The 25029-nt window shown below is 39.3% G+C and overlaps 1 protein-coding gene across 2 annotated transcripts; it reads right to left on the minus strand.

The window, feature by feature from the left end:
- Positions 1 to 415: 415 nt before the first annotated feature.
- On the minus strand, positions 416 to 18505 carry LOC133633630 (ribonuclease H2 subunit A-like). Of its 2 annotated transcripts, none has more exons than XM_062026215.1 (9): positions 18362 to 18505; positions 18024 to 18155; positions 14769 to 14840; positions 12904 to 13030; positions 12748 to 12835; positions 12498 to 12635; positions 8710 to 8797; positions 8489 to 8612; positions 416 to 695 (listed from the first exon to the last, which is right to left on the minus strand). In XM_062026215.1, the coding sequence occupies exons 2-9, from the start codon at positions 18148 to 18150 to the stop codon at positions 542 to 544; spliced, it is 918 nt and encodes a 305-aa protein (XP_061882199.1). In that variant the 5' UTR covers positions 18151 to 18155; positions 18362 to 18505; the 3' UTR covers positions 416 to 541. The 2 variants fall into 2 exon arrangements, with proteins under 2 accessions (XP_061882199.1, XP_061882200.1); XM_062026216.1 differs by having other exon boundaries at positions 18024 to 18152; positions 18362 to 18493.
- Between the last annotated feature and the right edge of the window lie 6524 nt (positions 18506 to 25029).

Here is a 25029-nt window from a genome sequence, read left to right on the forward strand (position 1 = left end):
GATCTAAAGATTTAAAACTTGAATAATAATAAAAAATAATAATACTGAATAATGACACATTTTTTTATATTTTTTTGACCAAAACCCTTTGGGGATCAAGCCTGAGTGGAGGCCTAAATGTATATTTTTTATACATATATTGTATTGGTTTTTAAAATAAAAAATATCAAAATGGCCCCCGCTTGCTTTGATTTTTCAGAATGCGGCCCTCACTGGAAAAAGTTTGGACACCCCTGATCTACATCAACTATATGATTTGTCGGAGTGGCTGGACAGGACAAAAAAAATAAAGTGTTTTCCATCCATCCATTTTCTACCGCTTGTCCCTTTTGGGGTCGCGGGGGGTGCTGGAGCCTATCACAGCTGCATTCCCCGTCAGAAAACAAGAGTCAAGTTCAAGCAAGGGTTCAAAACAGACTTTCTAAAACATGTTTATATAAGTAAAACAAGTAAAGACATTCCTACATGTTTTGAGTGCTGGTGCAAAGACATTATTGCTCACAGTGTTTAGTACACAAGGCATGCAAGACCTTCAAAGTCCTCAGAGAGTGTCCACACTCTTCAGCCTGCGCTCAGTGAAGAAGCGGTGTGTCTGGGTCTGGTTGTTGCTGCCACCTGCTGCACTGAAGTAGGACAACATGGACCGGTTGGATTGCCGCTGCGCTGCCTTCTCCCCGTCCTCCTCGTCATCGTCCCTGAGGGATTGAACAGGGTTGTGTGGTTAGGGCTGGACCATTGTGGCAGAAATATTCATCACGGCTATTGACATCAAAATTGCGATTAACAACACGATTATTCACTCGTTTGACAACATGAGTAACAACTGGATATAAATAGTAACAAATAAACAACACAAGTAAAGACATAATACAAACAACAATACATTTAAATAGCATAAAACTGTTTTTCCATATTTTTTTAATTCCGTTTTGCCTTTTAGATTTGTTTTACCATCATAGAGTGTATGCTTTTTTTTGTCATAAATGGATTTATAATAAAATATTTGCAAAAAAAAAAAAGCCTCATATTTATTTGTTGCAATACATCTTTGGACAATTTTGGCCAGTATTTTAAGTCCAAGCATAATAATTGTGTAAATGTATCAATAAGTGCTCTGAAATGAATTTTTTTTATTTAAACGGGGATAGCAGATCCATTCTATGTGTCATACTTGATCATTTCGCGATATTGACATATTTTTGCTGAAAGGATTTAGTAGAGAACATCGACGATAAAGTTTGCAACTTTTGGTCGCTGATAAAAAAAGCCTTGCCTGTACCGGAAGTAGCGTGACGTCACAGGTTGAAAGGCTCCTCACATTTCCCCATTGTTTACACCAGCAGCGAGAGAGATTCGGACCGAGAAAGCGACGATTACCCCATTAATTTGAGCGAGGACGAAAGATTCGTGGATGAGGAACGTAAGAGTGAAGGACTAGAGTGCAGTGCAGGACGTATCTTTTTTCGCTCTGACCGTAACTTAGGTAAAAGGGCTCATTGGATTCCACACTTTCTCCTTTTTCTATTGTGGATCACGGATTTGTATTTTAAACCACCTCGGATACTATATCCTCTTGAAAATGAGAGTCGAGAACGCGAAATGGACATTCACAGTGACTTTTATCTCCACGACAATACATCGGCGAAGCACTTTAGCTACGGAGCTAACGTGATAGCATCGGGCTTAACTGCAGATACAAACAAAAAAAAATAAACCCCTGACTGGAAGGATAGATAGAAAATCAACAATACTATTAAACCATGTACATGTAACTACACGGTTAATGCTTTCCAGTCTGGCGAAGCTTAACAATGCTGTTGCTAACGACGCCATTGAAGCTAACTTAGCTACGGGACCTCACAAAGCTATGCTAAAAACATTATCTATCCACCTACGCCAGCCAGCCCTCATCTGCTCATCAACACCCGTGCTCACCTGCGTTCCAGCGATCGACGGAGCGACGAAGGACTTCACCCGATCATCGATGCGGTCGGCGGCTAGCATCGGATAGCGCATCTGCTATCCAAGTCAAAGTCCTCCTGGTTGTGTTGCTGCAGCCAGCCGCTAATACACCGATCCCACCTACAGCTTTCTTCTTTGCAGTCTTCATTGTTCATTAAACAAATTGCAAAAGATTCACCAACACAGAATTTTGCGATGAAAACAGAGCTTTTTGTATTGGATACAATGTGTCCGAATACTTCCGTTTCAACGATTGACGTCACGCGCATACGTCATCATACATAGACGTTTTCAACCGGAAGTGTGGCGGGAAATTTAAAATGTCACTTTATAAGTTAACCCGGCCTTATTGGCATGTGTTGCAATGTTAAGATTTCCTCATTGATATATAAACTATCAGACTGCGTGGTCGCTAGTAGTGGCTTTCAGTAGGCCTTTAAAGGGGAACTGCACATTTTTTTGGAATCTTTCACAATCATAAAGACATGACGAGGGATGGATTTTTTTTATTAATGCATTCTAAATATTAAACAGACAAAGTTTGCTTACAGCGGAGCAAATGGGAGCTCCACTATCCCGCCCATTAAATCTGATAAATAACCATTCAAAAAGCGCCAACAATACTGCATTTACATTTGGTGACTTGAATATTAACAAGTATTAGTGATATTGTTATTATGTGGTCTGCTGCTTTCTCGCTTCCTTACTCCCTATAAATGTTTTCTAGATCATAAATCCTGCCTCTCACCTGGAAAGTAGATGGCTAAGGACGGAATTCGACAAGTTGGGACACCATTTAAGACCTGGAACTGGCGAGAACAAGACAAAAAGTGCTTGTTCCCCCTACCGCCCCCTCGCCACGTTTCTTCACAAGGATTATGAGTCATTCTTCATCTAAATGGGAATATATGAACATCCCAGCAGTCGGCATCCTAATGACAGCAGACATTGTACAGTAAGTACAAAAAGTCAAAGTTTTTAGATATATGCATACTAGTTCTAGCTATTTGGCTGTTCTAGTTTTTATTTTAATTTATTTTTTTTAATCTTTTTATTTTAATTTTTTTAATACATTGTAGCACTTTGAGGTTGTTTACTCAATATAAAGTGCTCTTTACAAATAAAATGTATTATTATTATTATTAAGTGATGTTTTATTATGTTTTATTGGCTCTCATAAAGTCTGCATTGAGAAGAAATCAGTGATGGCAAATGTATTTAATATTTATTGGCGCTTTTTGAATCGTTATTTATCAGATTGTTTTGGGCGGAATAGTGGAGCTCCCATTTGCCACTGCAAGCACATTTTTATTTATGTTTATTTAATATTTACAAAGCATTAAAAAAATCCATCTGTCGTCATGTCCTTCATAATGATTGCGAACGATAGGCAAAATTCCCCCCAAAAAGTGCAGTTCCCCTTTAAGTACATTATGCTTGTGTAAGGTACTGCTTGAAACCTTTATTTTGTTAGCGCAGTCAGACCGGATGTTGTGCACAGCGCTGTTATTGTGAAGGGGGGGAAGTGTTCTGCTGTTCTGAGCTTGTTGAGTTTGAAGACGACTTGAGGCCATTTTAAATAAAAGAGAATCTCTCAAGTTGCGACTGCTATCCTGTTTGTACATTGACCTTACATCCATGATGTCGTTCACAACAACACAAGCAGATGAGATGTGTTGTAGCTGTACGGATTGTTCTTGCTCGCTTTAGCGTCCTAGTTTCAGGTAGCCATTTCAGGAGTGAATGACACAAACAAATGACAATGACAACATTTCACTCACATTTATGTCAATTTCAGTGTTTCCCACACATTCATTTATTTGTGGCGGCCCGCCACGAAAGAATTACGTCCGCCACAAAAAAAAAATATTTAAAAATGTATTTTTTTTTTTTTTTTTTGTCCTGTCCAGCTTCTCAGGCAAATCATATAGTTGATGTAGATGCCCATATAGGCTGTTCAGATTTACTTTACAAAAGAGAAGTGTAGGATACTTCTCTTGTTGCCTTATTTGTATTTGACCACTACTGTTTTCTGTTTATTTGTTACGGACTGTGGCAGGACACCTCTGCCTCTGTTTCACTTTATGTTGCTGGTAAATAATATGGTTGTAGTAGTAGGCTAAAGTTAAATTATTTAGTATGCACTAATTAAAGGCCTACTGAAAGCCACTACTACCGACCACGCAGTCTGATGGTTTATATATCAATGATGAAATCTTAACATTGCAACACATGCCAATACGGCCGGGTTAACTTATAAAGAGACATTTTAAAATTCCCGGGAAATATCCGGCTGAAACATCGCGGTATGATGACGTATGCGCGTGAAGAAGTCCGAGTAACGGAAGTTATGGTACCCCGTAGAATCCTATACAAAAAGCTCTGTTTTCATTTCATAATTCCACAGTATTCTGGACATCTTTTGCAATTTTTTTAATGAACAATGAAGGCTGCAAAGAAGACAGTTGTAGGTGGGATCAGTGTATTAGCAGCGGACTACAGCAACACAACCAGGAGGACTTTGTTGGAGCGCTAGCCGCGCTAGCCGCCGACTTCACCTTGACTTCCTACGTCTCCGGGCCGCCAAACGCATCGGGTGAAGTCCTTCGTCCTTCTGCCGATCGCTGGAACGCAGGTGAGCACGGGTGTTGATGAACAAATGAGGGCTGGCTGGCGTAGGTGGAGAGCTAATGTTTTTAGCATAGCTCTGTGCAGTCCGGTTGCTAAGTTAGCTTCAATGGCGTCGTTAGCACAGCATTGTTAACCTTCGCCAGCCTGGAAAGCATTAACCGTGTATTTACATGTCCACGGTTTAATAGTATTGTTGATTTTCTATCTATACTTCCAGTCAGGGGTTTATTTCTTTTGTTTCTATCTGCAGTTAAAGCAAGATGCTATCACGTTAGCTCGTAGCTAAAGCATTTCGCCGATGTATTGTCGTGGAGATAAAAGGCACTGAATGTCCATTTCGCGTTCTCGACTCTCATTTTCAAGAGGATATAGTATCCCAGGTGGTTTAAAATACAAATCTGTGATCTACAATAGAAAAAGGAGAGTGTGGAATCCAATGAGCCAGCTTGTACCTAAGTTACGGTCAGAGCGAAAAAAGATACGTCCATCGCTGCCTCTCAAGTCCTTCACTGTAACGTTCCTCATCTACGAATCTTTCATCCTTGCTCAAATTAATGGGGTAATCATCACTTTCTCGGTCCGAATCTCTCTCGCTCCATTGTAAACAACGAGGAATTGTGAGGAATACTAGCTCCTGTGACGTCACGCTACTTCCGGTACAGGCAAGGCTTTTTTTTATCAGCGAGCAAAAGTTGCGAACTTTATCGTCAATTTTCTCTACTAAATCCTTTCAGCAAAAATATGGCAATATCGCGAAATGATCAAGTATGACACATAGAATGGATCTGCTATTCCCGTTTGAATAAAAAAAAAAAATTTCAGTAGGCCTTTAAAGGGGCAGAGCTTTAAAGGCCTACTGAAAGCCACTACTACCGACCACGCAGTCTGATAGTTTATATATCAATGATGAAATCTTAACATTATAACACATGCCAATACGGCCGGGTTAACTTATAAAGTGACATTTTAAATTTGCCGCTAAACTTCCGGTTCGAAACGCCTCTGAGGATGACGTATGCGCGTGACGTAGACCGGCGAACACGGGTATGCCTTCCACATTGAAGCCAATACGAAAAAGCTCTGTTTTCATTTCATAATTCCACAGTATTCTGGACATCTGTGTTCGTGAATCTGTTTCAATCATGTTCATTGCATTATGGAGAAGGAAGCCGAGCAAGCAAAGAAGAAAGTTGTCGGTGCGAAATGGACGTATTTTTCGAACGTAGTCAGCAACAACAGTACACAGCCGGCGCTTCTTTGTTTACATTCCCGAAAGATGCAGTCAAGATGGAAGAACTCGGATAACAGAGACTCTAACCAGGAGGACTTTTGACTTGGATACACAGACGCCTGTAGAGAACTGGGACAACACAGACTCTTACCAGGATTACTTTGATTTGGATGACAAAGACGCAGACGTGCTACTGTGAGTATGCAGCTTTGGCTTTTTTTTGCGTATGTACGTAACTTTTTAAAAATATATAAGCTTTATGAACCTTGGGTTAGGTGAACGGTCTTTTGGGCTGAGTGATTGTGTGTGTTGATCAGGTGTTTGAATTGTATTGGCGTGTTCTATGGAGCTAGGAGCTAGCAGAGGAGCTAGGAGCTAGCATAACACGTACCGTACCGTACGTGCGCGTCACGTACGTAACTTTTTAAAAATATATAAGCTTTATGAACCTTGGGTTAGGTAAACGGTCTTTTGGGCTGAGTGATTGTGTGTGTTGATCAGGTGTTTGAATTGTATTGGCGTGTTCTATGGAGCTAGGAGCTAGCAGAGGAGCTAGGAGCTAGCATAACACGTACCGTACCGTACGTGCGCGTCACGTACGTAACTTTTTAAAAATATATAAGCTTTATGAACCTTGGGTTAGGTAAACGGTCTTTTGGGCTGAGTGATTGTGTGTGTTGATCAGGTGTTTGAATTGTATTGGCGTGTTCTATGGAGCTAGGAGCTAGCAGAGGAGCTAGGAGCTAGCATAACAAACACGCAGGTGTTATTATGCAGGATTAATTTGTGGCATATTAAATATAAGCCTGGTTGTGTTGTGGCTAATAGAGTATATATATGTCTTGTGTTTATTTACTGTTGTAGTCATTCCCAGCTGAATATCAGGTACCGTGAGTATGCAGCCTTGGCTGCTAAACATTCGATAACTTGACCGTATGTGCGCGTCACGTACGGAACTTTTTAAAAATATATAAGCTTTATGAACCTTGGGTTAGGTAAACGGTCTTTTGGGCTGAGTGATTGTGTGTGTTGATCAGGTGTTTGAATTGTATTGGCGTGTTCTATGGAGCTAGGAGCTAGCAGAGGAGCTAGGAGCTAGCATAACAAACACGCAGGTGTTTTTATGCAGGATTAATTTGTGGCATATTAAATATAAGCCTGGTTGTGTTGTGGCTAATAGAGTATATATATGTCTTGTGTTTATTTACTGTTGTAGTCATTCCCAGCTGAATATCAGGTCACCCCCGGCTCTCACAGCATCTTCCCTATCTGAATAGCTTCAACTCCCCACTAGTCCTTCACTTGCACTTTACTCATCCACAAATCTTTCATCCTCGCTCAAATTAATGGGGAAATTGTCGCTTTCTCGGTCCGAATCTCTCTCACTTCATGCGGCCATCATTGTAAACAATAGGGAACTTTGCGTATATGTTCAACTGACTACGTCACGCTACTTCCGGTAGGTGCAAGCCTTTTTTTTATCAGATACCAAAAGTTGCAATCTTTATCGTCGTTGTTCTATACTAAATCCTTTCAGCAAAAATATGGCAATATCGCGAAATGATCAAGTATGACACATAGAATAGATCTGCTATCCCCGTTTAAATAATAACAATTCATTTCAGTAGGCCTTTAAGAGACATTTTAGCTTTTATATTTTATAAGATATATTTTTTGTAAGAACCACAATTAATACATATATTTCAGTGAATAACTTATTGTTCAAATCTGTATATAAATATGTACATAAAGTGTTGTAATTATGTTGTAAAATGGATGGATGGATGGACGTTTAAAACAAAACTGTTATTAATTAATTAGTAAGTATACATTTTTTGAGCCTTTTTAGAGAAAATCATATCATTGTAGTAAATTATGCAAATTACTCGATGATGTCATGGTGACCACGCTCATAGCCACGCCCCCACCGCCACAGGTATCTTGGCAGTTTATGGGAAACACTGAATTTCCTTGATATTTCTTGATATTTTACTGGCCAATTCTGTGATTCCGTCCGCGGTTACGCCTTACTTTTTTGCTGAGTTCAATGATTATTGATTAGGCATACTAGCGTCGTGTCAAACAAAAAGTAGCAACCGTAGTGGGATCCAAAACTTCTTGTACGCGTTTTTCCGCTCATTCACTCCTCATCCATTTCAGTTACGAGCACAGGAAACTGCATGCACATCGCACGGCCCATTAACTGTTTAGTTTTTTTTTTTTTACAATTAGAATATCTTTATGATCCTGAGAAGATCAAAATCGAAAACGAGATTAAAATTCGATGAATTGTCCAGGCCCTGTGTGTGGTAAACATCCATCTCTTCGGGTCAAACGTTACATGCGGTCATTAAGAAATCAAAGCTATTTCAGCTTTCACACATTAGCAAGTCAAATGTTTGAATCAAAACCGGAGCTAATTTTAAAGCATTTTTTTCCTTCCTTTTTGTCTTTATGGACATGGGAAAAAGCAAGAAAGTTGTTATGCTTTCAATCAATTATTACTCAAACATGTCTTTTCCACATTTATGGCCTATATATATATATCACCAAGGGCTCGGTCGGACACAGTGAATTATATTGGAATGCTGGTCAATAAATCATATCCTTTAAATCTCTGCATAATCCTCTGAGTCAAAGTCAAACACGTTGCGGAGCACTTACCAATGGACGGTCACCCCCTTGCTGTCAATTAAGGCTTTGGCTGTGCTCCAGCTGAAGCGCACAAACTGGGGGTAGCCAAACAGCGGGTCCAAGTACTTCAGCAGCCACGCTTTGGTCTTTGGGTCTGCGGGCGCAAACGTGTGGCATGAAGAGGCTTCCTTAAAAACTGCAGCTGTGATGATGAAACCACCTGACGGCGTACTGTTAGGCTGATTTGTTACCGTTTGGGTATCCTGAGCCATAGTCACTATCCACCTCTGCCAGGTCCTCAAGGAAGGTCCATTTTTTCACAGCATGATCCCTGGCCACCTGATTAGAAACATGCAAATATTAAACTGTCTGCCTAAAAATGTACTAAAACGACTCGGACAAATCCAATGTTGTTGTTAACGCACTTTATGCGTCTTTTTACGCATTGAAATCAGAAAGGACGAGCATTTACGGAAGTCCACGCGTCCCCAGGATGTGGATTTTTATTTATTTTTTACCAACCCTGCCTTCTGGGACAGAACTCAAAACTCCGGTTTGCCTGTTTGTTTTTAAATCAATTATCGCTTTCCGCCTGTGTTTTGTTTGTACAAACCCCGTTTCCATATGAGTTGGGAAATTGTGTTAGATGTAAATATAAACGGAATACAATGATTTGCAAATCCTTTTCAAGCCATATTCAATTGAATGCACTACAAAGACAAGATATTTGATGTTCAAACTCATAAACTTTATTTTTTTTTGCAAATAATAATTAACTTAGAATTTCATGGCTACAACACGTGCTAAAGTAGTTTGGAAAGGGCATGTTCACCACTGTGTTACATGGCCTTTCCTTTTAACAACACTCAATAAACGATTGGGAACTGAGGAAACTAATTGTTGAAGCTTTGAAAGTGGATTTCTTTCCCATTCTTGTTTTATGTAGAGCTTCAGTCGTTCAACAGTCCGGGGTCTACGGTGTCGTATTTTACGCTTCATAATGCGCCACACATTTTCGATGGGAGACAGGTCTGGACTGCAGGCGGGCCAGAAAAGTACCCGCACTCTTTTTTTTACGAAGCCACGCTGTTGTAACACGTGCTGAATGTGGCTTGGCATTGTCTTGCTGAAATAAGCAGGGGCGTCCATGGAAAAAGACGGCGCTTAGAGGGCAGCATATGTTGTTCCAAAAGCTGTATGTACCTTTCAGCATTAATGGTGCCTTCACAGATGTGTAAGTTACCCATGTCTTGGGCACTAATACACCCCCATACCATCACACATGCTGGCTTTTGAACTTTGCGTCGATAACAGTCTGGATGGTTCGCTTCCCCTTTGGTCCGGATGACACAATGTCGAATATTTCCAAAAAGAATTCGAAATGTGGACTCGTCAGACCACAGAACACTTTTCCACTTTGCATGAGTCCATCTTGGATGATCTCGGGCCCAGAGAAGCCGGCGGCGTTTCTGGGTGTTGTTGATAAATGGCTTTCGCTTTGCATAGTAGAGCTTTAACTTGCACTTACAGATTTAGCGACCAACTGTATTTAGTGACAGTGGTTTTTTGAAGTGTTCCTGAGCCCATGTGGTGATATCCTTTAGAGATTGATGTCGGTTTTTGATACAGTGCCGTCTGAGGGATGGAAGGTCACGGTCATTCAATGTTGGTTTCCGGCCATGCCGCTTACGTGGAGTGATTTCTCCAGATTCTCTGAATCTTTTGATGATATTATGGACCGTAGGTGTTGAAATCCCTAAATTTCTTGCAATTGCACTTTGAGAAACATTGTTCTTAAACTGTTTGACTATTTGCTCACGCAGTTGTGGACAAAGGGGTGTACCTCGCCCTATCCTTTCTTGTGAATGACTGAGCATATTTTGGGAAGCTGTTTTTATACCCAATCATGGCACCCACCTGTTCCCAATTAGCCTGCACACCTGTGGGATGTTCCAAATAACTGTTTGATGAGCATTCCTCAACTTTATCAGTATTTATTGCCACCTTTCCCAACTTCTTTGTCACGTGTTGCTGGCATCAAATTCTAAAGTTAATGATTATTTGCAAAAAAAAAAATGTTTATGAGTTTGAACATCAAATATGTTGTCTTTGTAGCATATTCAATTGAATATGGCTTGAAAATTATTTGCAAATCATTGTATTCCGTTTATATTTACATCTGACACAATTTCCCAACTCATATGGAAACGGGGTTTGTATTTGCCGGTGTTGTGCCAAAATGTGAATGCCTGCAAAAAATGTATTTCCTCTGCGGGAGTGCGCACCGCGCGCTAAACCTGCATTGTTTAGTCCGAAAAATACGGTACTCTTCCATATCAGTAGGTGGCAGCAGGTAGCTAACTGCTTTGTAGATGTCGGAAACAGCGGGAGGCAGCGTGCAGGTAAAAAGGTGTCTAATGCTTAAACCAAAAATAACCAAAAGGTGAGTGCCCCTAAGAAAAGGCATTGAAGCTTAGGGAAGGCTATGCAGAACGAAACTAAAACTGAACTGGCTACTAAGTAAGCAAAAACAGAATGCTGGACGACAGCAAAGACTTACTGTGGAGCAAAGACGGCGTCCACAAAGTACATCCGAACATGACATGACAATCAACAATGTCCTCACAAAGAAGGATAAAAACAACTGAAATATTCTTGATTGCTGCTACAGGAAAATACCAAATACTGTATTTTCCGCACCATAAGGCGCCCCGTGTTGTAAGCCGCACCTTCAATGAATGGCATATTTCAAAACTTTGTTTACCTATTAGCCGCCCCGTGTTATTAGCCGCACCTACGCTACGCTAAAGGGAATGTCAAAAAAACAGTCAGATAGGTCAGTCAAACTTTAATAATATATTACAAGCCAGCGTTCTAACAACTCTGTTCACTCCCAAAATGTAATGTGCAAATGTGCAATCACAAAAATAGTAACACTCAAAATAGTGCAGAGCAATAGCAACATCAATAACTCAACGTTGCTCGAACGTTAGTGTCACACAACACACAAAATAAACATTTAAAGCTCACTTTCTGAAGTTATTACTCATCCACAAATCCCTCAAATTATTCTTCTTCGGTGTGCTTCACTTGTTTTTTGACACCATCTGTGATGTGGACGCGCATGCAGTCGTAGATCAACAGGGACGGAGCTGCGTGAAAAAAGTCACCCGGTCTCTCCGCTCATCTTTTCTTCATCCATCCATCCCTTCGAGTTAGCTTTTATGATGACGCCGGCTGGAAAGTTCTCTTTTGGCAAGGTCTTCCTTTTGAATATCACCGTGGGTGGAAGTTTCTGGCCGTTAGCATGGCAAGCTAGCCAGCTCACGGTGAAGGACGACTTCTCATTCCCTGTGGTGCGAATATTCACCGTACGTGTTCCCGTTGTATCCACAGTGCGGTTCACAGGAATATCAAAAGTCAGTGGAACCTTGTACGCGTGTCTCTTAGTAGGAGACATTTTGTGGTCTTTACAGAAACACACAAATGAAATGAAATATCCGCGCGCTTCTTCTTGTACAGGGGCGGGTGCTCACCTTGGCGGTTGCTTACAGTAGAAGAAGAAGCGCTTCCTCTTCTACGGGGAAAAAAGATGGCGGCTGTTTACCGTAGTTGCGAGACCTAAACTTTATGAAAATAAATATTAATATTAATCCATACATAAGGGGCACCGGGTTATTAGCCGCGCTGTCAGCTTTTGAGAAAAATTGTGGTTTTTAGGTGCGGCTTATGGTGCGGAAAATACGGTAAAGAGAAAAAGCCACCAAAATAGGAGCGCAAGACAAGACCTAAAACACTACACACAGGAAAACAGCAAAAAAACTCCAAATAAGTCAGGGCGTGATGTGACAGGTGGTGACAGTACACTTACTTTGAGACAAGAGCTATAGTGATGCAAGCTTATGGTTTAAAGTCATATCCAACAACGACTTTTCGTTTTTTCATGATTTCTGCTGGTGGTGTGCCTCCGCATTTTTTCAATGAAAAAAATGTGCCTTGGCTCAAAAAAGGTTGAAAAACACTGCTGTAGGGGTCTGACCTTTGCACAGATACTGGCTGCGCTGACAATTGGGAAGAGGGAGTCAGCTTTGGGCCTCACTGTCACACTGATGCCAGGGAACTGCTTGGAGAGCTTCTCTTCATACTTCTCAGCCGGGCCAACCGTGTCCACAAACACCTTCAAATAGAAGTGACATTATTCTCATTGTTTTATGGCGTTTTTGTGACTAACCTCATCCCTCCTCCAGGATTGAAACGGTAAACTAGTTCAATACGAACCATTGACGTACCTCTGTGAGCTGTACGCCGCTGTCCAACGCAAACTGAACTAAACCGATGGCTGCGTCATGTGACAGGGTGTTCAGGTTACACTTGGTCCTGTCAAAAGAGACGAGTTGTCGTGTCTGCTGCACATACACGTACTGTCGAGCGTCGGTCACACATACCTCTGTAACATACTGGTGGAGATGGTGTTGGGGGACAGAATGTGCAGGGCCCAGCCGATGAAACCTTTGGCTTCATCCAGATTTTGGAATAGGTTTTCTCGTTCTGCCTCTGATAGAGTTTTGGAATCTGTCCAAAAAACACACAAAATATGTTAAAAATAAAGGATAGAATAGAGCGTACATGTATGCGTCTATATACCATTGATTAGTACAGTGGACAATATGACGTGTCGGTGGTTCCAGACGCATGGAAATCGGACAGTATGACATGTCTGGGGTCCTAAACATATGTGGACCAGAAAATAGGATGTGTCGGTGGTGCTAGATTGTGCGGACCAGACAATATGACCCGTTGGTGGTCCTAGTCTTTTGCGGACCAAACAATAAGACCTGTGAATGGTCCTAGACTCGTGCGTACCACACAATATGACGGGTCAGTGGTCCTAGGCTCTTGCGGATCGCACAATAAGCCGTGTCGGTGGTGCTAAATTGTGCAGACCAGCCAATATGACGTGTCGGTGGTCCTAGACGCATGGAGACCAGACAATATGACGTTTCTGTGGCCCTAAACATGTGCGGACCGGAATATATGACACGTCGGTGGTGCTAGATTGTGCGGACCAGATAATATGACCTGTTGGTGGTCCTTTACGCGTGCAGACCGGACAATATGAACTGTCAATGGTCCTAGACTTTTGCGGACTGGACAATATGACGTGTCAGTGGTCCTAGACACGTGGGGACCAGACAATATGATGTGTCGGTGGTGAGACGTGTGGGGACCAGATAATATGACGTGTCGGTGGTCCTAGACACATGGGGACCAGACAATATGATGTGTCGGTGGTGAGACGTGTGGGGACCAGATAATATGATGTGTCGGTGGTCCTAGACACATGGGGACCAGACAATATGATGTGTCGGTGGTGAGACGTGTGGGGACCAGATAATATGACGTGTCGGTGGTCCTAGACGTGTGGGGATCAGACAATATGACGTGTCGGTGGTCCTAGACACGTGGGGACCAGACAATATGACGTGTCGGTGGTCCTAGACGTGTGGGGACCAGAAAAAATATGACGTGTCGGTGGTCCTAGACACATGGGTACCAGACAATATGACATGTCGGTGGTCCTAGACACGTGGGGACCAGACAATATATGTCGGTGGTCCTAGACGTGTGTGGACCTGACAATATGACCTGTTGGTGGTCCTAGATGTCCGTGGACCTGACAATATGACATGTCGGTGGTCCCAGACGCGTGGGGACCAGACAATATGACGTGTCTGTGGTCCTAGATGTGTGTGGAACGGACAATATGACCTGTTGGTGGTCCTAGGCGTGTGTGGAACGGACAATATGACCTGTTGGTGGTCCTCTACATGTGTGGACCAGACAATATGACCTGTTGGTGGTCCGAGACGTGTGTGGACCAGACAATATGACGTGTCGGTGGTCCTAGACGTGTGTGGACCAGACAATATGACCTGTTGGTGGTCCTAGGCGTGTGTGGAACGGACAATATGACCTGTTGTTGGTCCCCTACATGTGTGGAACGGACAATATGACCTGTTGGTGTTCCTAGACGTGTGTGGACCAGACAATATGACCTGTTGGTGTTCCTAGACGTGTGTGGACCAGACAATATGACCTGTTGGTGGTCCTAAACGTGTGTGGACCAGACAATATGACCTGTTGGTGGTCCTAGACGTGTGTGGACCAGACAATATGATAACCTTAACCCTATAATTTGGGATACGAGTGTTTTCATTTATAACTTTGGTCTTAGAACTAATTGTGCTGGTAAATTGAAGTACCAACGTAAAGTCAGACTCCAAGTAGAAATGTCCGTCTGATGGATTACCTGCCACTTTCAAGGCCTTCAGCGCCTCCTTTTTGGAAACGGGGCAGAAGCAGATTCCATACACCATTGGCCCTGGATCACAAACATTACAGACAAACGTACACTGAGCAAACACGACAACACAATAACAATACCACTGAGGGTCATTACAATATGTTATCAGATCCTGGTCTTTTCTTGTGTTTATTGCTTGTATTCCGTCACCTGACTTCTTCCCGGAAGTTAAAATCAGTGGTGGTCAACCAAGCAAAGATGCAAGCAGCATGCAAACTATCTGAGTACAAAAAAGGCTTAAATCTTCCTGCAAAAAGCAAATTCGACCAAAAAACAACTATGCAATGGAATAGATCTTTATACCTTATCAAAAACAGATTTGTGGAGTGATATCAAGGATTATTCGTCGGTCGAGTTCCCAGACATATGGAACTACTGTGCTCCAGACATTATTCTACACGACAAAACAGGTGAAACTTGGAAAAACATGGAGGTCTACAACTTCTTTGTGTGTGGCTGGGTCAAGGTTATTGGTATCAAGACTCTCCCGGATAAATATGAATCGTTTTTGCTCGGGTAAGGTTGCACTTCATGATTTAACTTTGCGTCTACTGCCATGTTTGTTGTTGTTGTTGCACGCGCCGTTTACGAGTAGCGTGTTTTCCCCGTCTTTATCAAAATATAACTATAGATGTCAACATTGTGTATGTGCTGAAAGATTAATTTAGGATTGTTTATTAAAATACAGCTCTAGATGTCAACATTGTGTATGTGCTGAAAGATTAATTTATGATTGTTTATTAAAATATAACTATAGATGTCAACATTGTGTATGTGCTGAAAGATTCATTAATGATTGTTTATCAAAATATAACTATAGATGTCAACATCGTGTATGTGCTGAAAGACTCATTAATGATTGTTTATCTTAATATAAATATAGATGTCAACATCGTGTATGTGCTGAAAGATTAATTTATGACTGTTTATCAAAATATAACTATAGATGTCAACATTGTGTATGTGCTGAAAGATTAATTTATGATTGTTTATTAAAATATAACTATAGATGTCAACATTGTGTATGTGCTGAAAGATTAATTTATGATCGTTTATTAAAATATAACTATATATGTCAACATTGTGTATGTGCTGAAAGATTCATTTATGATTGTTTATTAAAATATAACTATAGATGTCAACATTGTGTATGTGCTGAAAGATTCATTTATGATTGTTTATTAAAATATAACTATAGATGTCAACATTGTGTATGTGCTGAAAGATTCATTTATGACTGTTTATCAAAATATAACTATAGATGTCAACATTGTGTATGTGCTGAAAGATTCATTTATGACTGTTTATCAAAATATAACTATAGATGTCAACATTACGTATGTGCTGAAAGATTCATTTATGACTGTTTATCAAAATATAACTATAGATGTCAACATTATGTATGTGCTGAAAGATTCATTTATGACTGTTTATCAAAATATAACTATAGATGTCAACATTGTGTATGTGCTGAAAGATTCATTTATGATTGTTTAACAAAATATAACTATAGATGTCAACATTGTGTATGTGCTGAAAGATTAATTTATGATTGTTTATCCTAATATAAATATAGATGTCAACATTGTGTATGTGCTGAAAGATTAATTTATGATTGTTGCCTTTGGTAAAAAAAAAAAAAAAAAAGAAAGAAGAAAGTGAATGAATGTTTATAACTGAATACATTTACATATGCATAAAAATGTGGTTTTTTTTGTATAATTCTTTTAACGAATTAAGTAACATTGATGACTACGTTTTCCCAAAACACAATATAGAATGTGAGATATAACAGGATAATGCATACATGTATCATTTGTTTTCAAAACGGCTACAACGGACCCCAAAAATGTACTGTGGGACCCCATTACATTATTATGTCCCAGGGACCCCATATTGAAAATTCCTAGCGCCAACACTGTTAATTAGGGGTGTGGGAAAAAATCGATTCGAATTCGAATCGCGATTCTCACGTTGTGCGATTCAGAATCGGTTCTCATTTTTAAAAAATCGATTTTTTTATTTATTTTTTTATTAATCAATCCAACAAAACAATACACAGCAATACCATAACAATGCAACCCAATTCCAAAAGCAAACCCGACCCAGCAACACTCAGAACTGCAATAAACAGAGCAATTGAGAGGAGACACAAACACGACACAGAACAAACCAAAAGTAGTGAAACAAAAATGAATATTATCAACAACAGTATCAATATTAGTTACAATTTCAACATAGCAGTGATTAAAAATCCCTCATTGACATTATCATTAGACAAAAAGAACAATAGTGTCACAGTGGCTTACACTTGCATCGCATCTCATAAGCTTGACAACACACTGTGTCCAATATTTTCACAAAGATAAAATAAGTCATATTTTTGGTTCATTTAATAGTTAAAACAAATGTACATTATTGCAATCAGTTGATAAAACATTGTCCTTTACAAATATAAAAGCTTTTTACAAAAATCTACTACTCTGCTCGCATGTCAGCAGACTGGGGTAGATCCTGCTGAAATCTATGTATTGAATGAATAGAGAATCCTTTTGAATCGGGAAAATATCGTTTTTGAATCGAGAATCGTGTTGAATTGAAAAAAAAAATCGATTTTGAATCGAATAAGAATAGACTGCAACGCATCGTACGTGCTGCGGAGAAGGTGATTGGCTGCAAGCTCCCATCCCTCCAGGACTTGTTCTCCTCCAGGACCAGGAGGCGTGTGGGTCGGATCACAGCTGACTCTTCTCACCCTGGACACACACTATTCTCCCCTCTCCCCTCAGGCAGGAGACTACGCTCCATCCAGACCCACACCTCCCGCCACCTGAACAGTTTTTTCCCCTCGGCCATCAGGCAAATGAACAATAACTCCTAACAGTAGCTCCTTGAATTCCTTGAATCCCTTCTAAGTCTATCTGATAGCTCAGTCACAGCTCTTTTTATACCAAATATGTGTTATATGTGTTTTATGTCGCACGTTTGCACCAAGAAAAATTCCTAGTTTGTGAACCCGTTCTCAAACAATGGCAATGAAACTATTCTGATTCTGAATCGTGACCCCAAGAATGGATACTGAATCGAATCGTGGAACACCCAAAGATTCACAGCCCTACTGTTAATGTATTGTAATGCAGTTAATAATAATAATAATAATAATGACAATGATAATACTAATAATAGTAACACAGGTCATACCCAGCACAGGTCCCCTGCCAGCCTCGTCGATGCCCAGGCAGCAGTCTTCAGTCTTGCAGAGGTCAGGAATTGTGGAAGCTAACCGACAGCTGACGGAGTTATCGGCGTCAAAGTCGCTGATATCCATAACTTCTGCCGAACAGATTCAATCAAACATCGTTATGTCGATCATCTTAATGTCATTACAACGATCACTGACGGCTATTGTTGCTAGGCAACAAAAACCACAGCTCGGTTCTTTACTTGAGCTTCGGCATTAAGGAGTTCAATTGTTATTGAAACGAGAACCATGACACGGCATCGAATGTTTAAATTACTTAGATTGAACTCAGTCTTACCTTATAGGACAAAAAGACGACTTTTCAAACGCAGCGCCGTATTGTTTCAAACGGAAACACTCGATCTTTCAAGTGGAATTCGCGCCTTGCGATGACGTCACTGACATGACGCCAGAGGTTTATGGGATACTGCCACCCGATGGCCTGGAGGTGCACCGGCAGGCAGCAACTATTATGGGAGGCTGAAGGTGATCTGTGTTATTTGTTTTATTTGTGTTTAAATATATTTTGGAGACTATGAATAAAAAAAAACGAAGCAATAACATCACGTAACTTAAAAAATAAATGTTTTTGATGGAGACAACAAAGAGGAGGAACATGACATAGCTCAAGTTAATGGTATATTTTATTCATAAATAATGACTGTTTATGATGTTGTTTTATTTTATCCATCCATCCATTTTCTACCGCTTGTCCTTTTATTGTGGATGCAATTATATATGTATCCTGAAATGTATACAAAATGTACTATAATAGACTAAATACTACAACATAAAATAAACAACACTTTTAAAAAAAAAATGTAATCATCCTGTCTATAATTTTTTTGTGTGTGTGACGGAACAGTGCTCAAAAAACAAATAATCATATACGTATGTTTTATTTGTGTTTAAATATATTTTGGAGACTATGTATAAAATAAAACGAAGCAATAACATCACGTAATTTTTTAAACAAAAAAACAAAACAAAAAATTAGATGTTTTTGATAGAGACAACAAAGAGGAGGAACATGACATAGCTCAAGTTAATGGTATATTTTATTCATAATTGATTGATTGAAACTTTTATTAGTTGATTGCACAGTACAGTACATATTCCGTACAATTGACCACTAAATGGTAACACCCCAATAAGTTTTTCAACTTGTTTAAGTCCACGTTAATCAATTCATGGTACAAATATATACTATCAGCATAATACAGTCATCACACAAGTTAACCATCAGAGGGGATACATTGAATTATTTACATTATTTACAATAATGTAAATGATGAGTGATGAGTGTTTATGATGTTGTTCTATTTTATTATGGATGCAATTTTATGTGCATCCTGAAATGGATACTACATTTGCCATAATAGAATAAATACTATAACATAAAATAAACAACACTTTTCACATTTTTTTGTAATCATCCTGTCTATAATTTTTTTTGTGAAGAGTGCCCAAAAAAAACAAAGAATCTTAGAATGTGCATGAAATAATACCTTTTGAAATATGCATATTAACCTGCTTGGGGGCAGTGGGTCGAAATGGATCTTAAGTAGATTTGTTTTATTTGTATTTGAATATATTTTGGAAACTATGAATAGAATAAAACGGAGCAATAAAATCCTGTAACTTAAAAAAGAAATACAAAAAAAATATATGTTTTTGATAGAGACAGCAAAGAGGAGGAACATCTTAAGTTAATGGTATATTTTATTCACATAAACTGCATTTGATGAAATTATGAGTGTTTATGATTTTGTTTTATTCTATTACGGATGTAATTAGGGGCCGAGTTTTATTATTATACCGCCGCCTCTTTGAGCTGTAATTTGACCCCCTTAACATGCTTCAAAACTCACCAAATTGGACTCACACATCAGGACTGGCGAACAATTGCGATCTAATCAAAAAAAACAAACCCCAAAACTCAAAATTGCGCTCTAGCGCCCCCTAGGAAGAAAACACAGACAAAACTGCTTCTAACTCCCAGTAGGAATGTCGTAGAGACATGAAACAAAAACCTCTATGTAGGTCTCACTTAGACCTAGATTTCATTTCACTGACAACCCCCAGCAAAAATCAACAGGAAGTTTGCAATTCCCCCTTCAAAACAAAAGTTGAGTAAAAACAGTCACCTTTTTTCAAACATTATCTCCTCCGAGCGTGTTTGTGGTGTCGGCTTCAAATTAGCACAGGAGAGAGATTGAACCCTTCTGATTAAAAGTTGATGAAAGAGTTTTAATTACTGCTCCCGTTTGGATTTTATGAGCCCTCAAAGTCGGTCCCGTCCATCGCTGCTTGCAGCTTTAATTATATATGTATCCTGAAATGTAAACTGAATTGACTATAATAGAATAAATACTATAACATAAAATAAAAGATACTTTTAAAATGTTCTCGTAATTAGACAATAATTTCGGTAAATTAGATGGAATTTTTACCTATCCATCTATCCACCTTTCCATCTAATATATCAAAAATGTTGTCTGATTATAAGAACATTTGAGAAGTATATGAATGAGAAGACCTTTTTGAGCTAAATAAAATAAACTAATATTGTTATATAAGGTAATCATGCATTATGCTGTTGATTAAGAATTACATTATTACATTATTTCTTCTTTACGCTCCTTTTTGGACGCACACCATGTTATTATTTTTTATTTTTTTTCTTTAATTTGTATAGAGATGGAGAGTATTTTTGGTTGTTGCAATCAAAATAAAGGATACACATATGTAAAACTCAGCAATTATATTCCAATTAATTTAATATTCCATTTGCTTGTTGCATGTTATCAACTCCATGTTTTGTTTTGACAATTTTGACGATTTTTTTTTTTCTCCTGTCTATAATTTTTTATTTGTCAAAAGAGTGCCCAAAAAAATCAAATAATCATGTACACATGTGGCAGAATGTGCATGAAATAATATCTTTTGAAATATTCACACTAACCTGCTTGGGGGCATGGGTGGAAATGGATCTTAAAGGCCTACTGAAAGCCACTACTACCGACCACGCAGTCTGATAGTATATATATCAATGATGAAATCTTAACATTGCAACACATGCCAATACGGCCGGGTTAACTTATAAAGTGACATTTTAAAATTCCCGGGAAATATCCAGCTGAAACATCGCAGTATGATGACGTATGCGCGTGACGAAGTCCGAGTAACGGAAGTTATGGTACCCCGTAGAATTCTATACAAAAAGCTCTGTTTTCATTTCATAATTCCACAGTATTCTGGACATCTTTTGCAATTTCTTTAATGAACAATGAAGGCTGCAAAGAAGACAGTTGTAGGTGGGATCAGTGTATTAGCAGCGGACTACAGCAACACAACCAGGAGGACTTTGTTGGAGCGCTAGCCGCGCTAGCCGCCGACCTCACCTTGACTTCCTACGTCTCCGGGCCGCCAAACGCATCGGGTGAAGTCCTTCGTCCTTCTGCCGATCGCTGGAACGCAGGTGAGCACGGGTGTTGATGAGCAAATGAGGGCTGGCTGGCGTAGGTGGAGAGCTAATGTTTTTAGCATAGCTCTGTGCAGTCCGGTTGCTAAGTTAGCTTCAATGGCGTCGTTAGCACAGCATTGTTAACCTTCGCCAGGCTGGAAAGCATTAACCGTGTATTTACATGTCCACGGTTTAATAGTATTGTTGATTTTCTATCTATACTTCCAGTCAGGGGTTTATTTCTTTTGTTTCTATATGCAGTTAAAGCACGATGCTATCACGTTAGCTCGTAGCTAAAGCATTTCGCCGATGTATTGTCGTGGAGATAAAAGGCACTGAATGTCCATTTCGCGTTCTCGACTCTCATTTTCAAGAGGATATAGTATCCCAGGTGGTTTAAAATACAAATCTGTGATCTACAATAAAAAAAGGAGAGTGTGGAATCCAATGAGCCAGCTTGTACCTAAGTTACGGTCAGAGCGAAAAAAGATACGTCCTGCACTGCACTCTAGTCCTTCACTGTAACGTTCCTCATCTACGAATCTTTCATCCTCGCTCAAATTAATGGGGTAATCGTCACTTTCTCGGTCCGAATCTCTCTCGCTCCATTGTAAACAACGGGGAATTGTGAGGAATACTAGCTCCTGTGACGTCACACTACTTCCGCTACAGGCAAGGCTTTTTTTTATCAGCGAGCAAAAGTTGCGAACTTTATCGTCGATTTTCTCTACTAAATCCTTTCAGCAAAAATATGGCAATATCGCGAAATGATCAAGTATGACACATAGAATGGATCTGCTATTCCCGTTTAAATAAATAAAAAATCATTTCAGTAGGCCTTTAAGTAGATTTGATCAGACATGCATTTATTCAGGTGTAGAGTAGAGGGCAGTGTGAGAGGAAAGCCATTACTGGGCTGAAAATTGGCCAGCTCTCTGGACTCTTAAAACCCTCCCCTTCTCGCACTTTATATCCCTCTCATTTGCTGAATGGCTCTCTTTGTCTTTTTTTTTTTTTTTGCAGTGCCCAGCCGATTAAATTGAGGAATTAGTAGTAAATTTTAGCCGACTGTGCACACAAACGCACTGAACAGCTTAGGCTGCAGGGGCGCTGATTGTGTTATTATTATTATTATTATTATTATTACAGTTCACACGTCAGCGGCGTGTTTGGAAATGACTTATTGCAAATGTGAAAGTCGTATTCAAAGAGCAATGGGCAAAGAGGAATGGTTGAAACTGGCCAAAGATAGGTGTGGCCAACTTGTGACACCTTAGTCAAAAATACTTGAGGCAGCAATTGCTGCCGGAGGTCCATCAGCAAAGTATTGAGCAAAGGCTGTCAATACTGTTGTATTTTTGTACTTTTTATTTGTAAAACATTTGCAGAAAAAAAAAGAAAAAAAATGTTTAACATTATGGGGTATTCAAAGGTCAAATCAAGGTCACAACCTGACATTGAATAAACGTCGTCAAAAAGCATGTTGTTTCAACGTTGCATTTATGTTGTAGAATTTTGGTTGAGATATAACCAAAATTCAACTATCAAGTCAACGTCAGAAGCCACCATTGTGATTAATTATGGAGTATATTGTGAATAAATTGAGAACAGGAAGTGAGCAAAAGTTGTAGCAACTGTTATGTAAAAGAAAAGGGGTTGGATTAAATAAGCTCTGCTTCTTCCTACTCCTTTTCGAACATGTTGAAAGGAGGAACTGGGAATTGTGATGTATCATGTTGTATGCTTGCATGTTCGAAATAAACTCAAACTCAAACTTAAACTCAAACATTGAATAAACGTCGTCAAAAAGCATGTTGTTTCAACGTTGTATTTGTGTTGTAGAATATTGGTTGAGATATGACCAAATTTCCAACCGTCAAATCAACTTCAGAAGCAAACATTGAATAAACGTTGTAAAAAAGCATGTTGTTTTAACGTTGTATGTGTGTTGTAGAATATTGGTTGAGATATGACCAAAATGCAACCGTCAAATCAACGTCAGAAGCCAACATTGAATAAATGTTGTCAAAAAGCATGTTGTTTCAACGTTGTATTTGTCTAATAAAAAAATTGATCGGGAAATGACCAAAGTCAATGGTCAAATCAATGTCACAATTTGACATTGAATAAACGTCGTCAAAAAGCATGTTGTTTCAACGTTGTATTTGTGTTGTAGAATATTGGTTGAGATATGACCAAAATTCAACCGTCAATTCAACATCAGAAGCCAACTTCTACCTTCCTAGTCACGTCCGTTGTGTCCTTGGGCAAGACACTTCACCCTTGCTCCTGATGGCTGCTGGTTAGCGCCTTGCATGGCAGCTCCCGCCATCAGTGTGTGAATGGGTAAATGTGGAAATACTGTCAAAGCGCTTTGAGTACCTTGAAGGTAGAAAAGCGCTATACAAGTATAACCCATTTATCATTTATATAACATTGATTAAACATTGTCAAAAAGCATGTTGTTTCAACGTTATGTTTGAATTGCCGGACGTCACAAGCTGACATTGAATAAACGTCATCAAAAAGCATGTTGTTTCAACGTTGTATTTGTGTTGGAGAAAATTGGTTGGGAAATGACCAAAATTCAATGTAAAATCAACGTCACAACCTGACATTGAATAAACGTCGTCAAAAAGCATGTTGTTTCCACTTTATGTTTGTGTTGTAGAATATTGGTTGGGAAATGACCAAAATTCAATGGTCAAATCAACGTCACCACCTGACATTGAATAAACGTAGTCAAAAAGCATGTTGTTTCAAAGTTATGTTTGTGTTGTAGAATATTAGTTGAGATATGACCAAAATTCAACCGTCAATTCAACATCAGAAGCCAACATTGAATAAACAATGTCAAAAAGCATGTTGTTTCAACGTTACGTTTGAGTTGCCCAACGTCACAACCTGACATTGATTAAACGTTGTCAAAAAGCATGTTGTTTTAACGTTGTATTTGTGTTGTAGAAAATTGGTTGGGAAATGACCAAAATTCAATGGTCAAATCAACGTCAGAACCTGACATTGAATAAACGTCGTCAAAAAGCATGTTGTTTCAACGTTATGTTTGTGTTGTAGAATATTAGTTGAGATATGACCAAAATTCAACCGTCAATTCAACATCAGAAGCCAACATTGATTAAACATTGTCAAAAAGCATGTTGTTTCAACGTTATGTTTGAATTACCGGACGTCACAAGCTGACATTGAATAAACGTCATCAAAAAGCATGTTGTTTCAACGTTGTATTTGTCTAATAAAAAAATTGATCAGGAAATGACCAAAGTCAATGGTCAAATCAACGTCACAATTTTACATTGAATAAACGTTGTCAAAAAGCATGTTGTTTCAACGTTGTATTTGTGTTGTAGAATATTGGTTGAGATATGACCAAAATTCAACCGTCAAATCAACGTCAAAACCCAATATTGAATGAACGATGTCAAAAAGCATGTTGTTTCAACGTTGCATTTGTGTTGTAGAAAATTGTTTGGGAAATGACA

The sequence above is a fragment of the Entelurus aequoreus genome, linkage group LG18 (assembly GCF_033978785.1).
Source record: "Entelurus aequoreus isolate RoL-2023_Sb linkage group LG18, RoL_Eaeq_v1.1, whole genome shotgun sequence".
In the NCBI taxonomy this organism is placed as follows: Eukaryota; Metazoa; Chordata; class Actinopteri; order Syngnathiformes; family Syngnathidae; genus Entelurus; species Entelurus aequoreus.

Bases quoted from the DNA above. Each gene is read 5' to 3' on its own strand.
- LOC133633630 (XM_062026215.1), bottom strand. From the start codon at position 18,150: ATGGATATCAGCGACTTTGACGCCGATAACTCCGTCAGCTGTCGGTTA. The intron at 12,636-12,747 runs GTACGTCAATGG...TTCTATTTGAAG, and splicing joins GCGGCGTACAGCTCACAGAG to GTGTTTGTGGACACGGTTGG. The intron at 8,798-12,497 runs GTCAGACCCCTA...GTTTCTAATCAG, and splicing joins CAGCCAGTATCTGTGCAAAG to GTGGCCAGGGATCATGCTGT.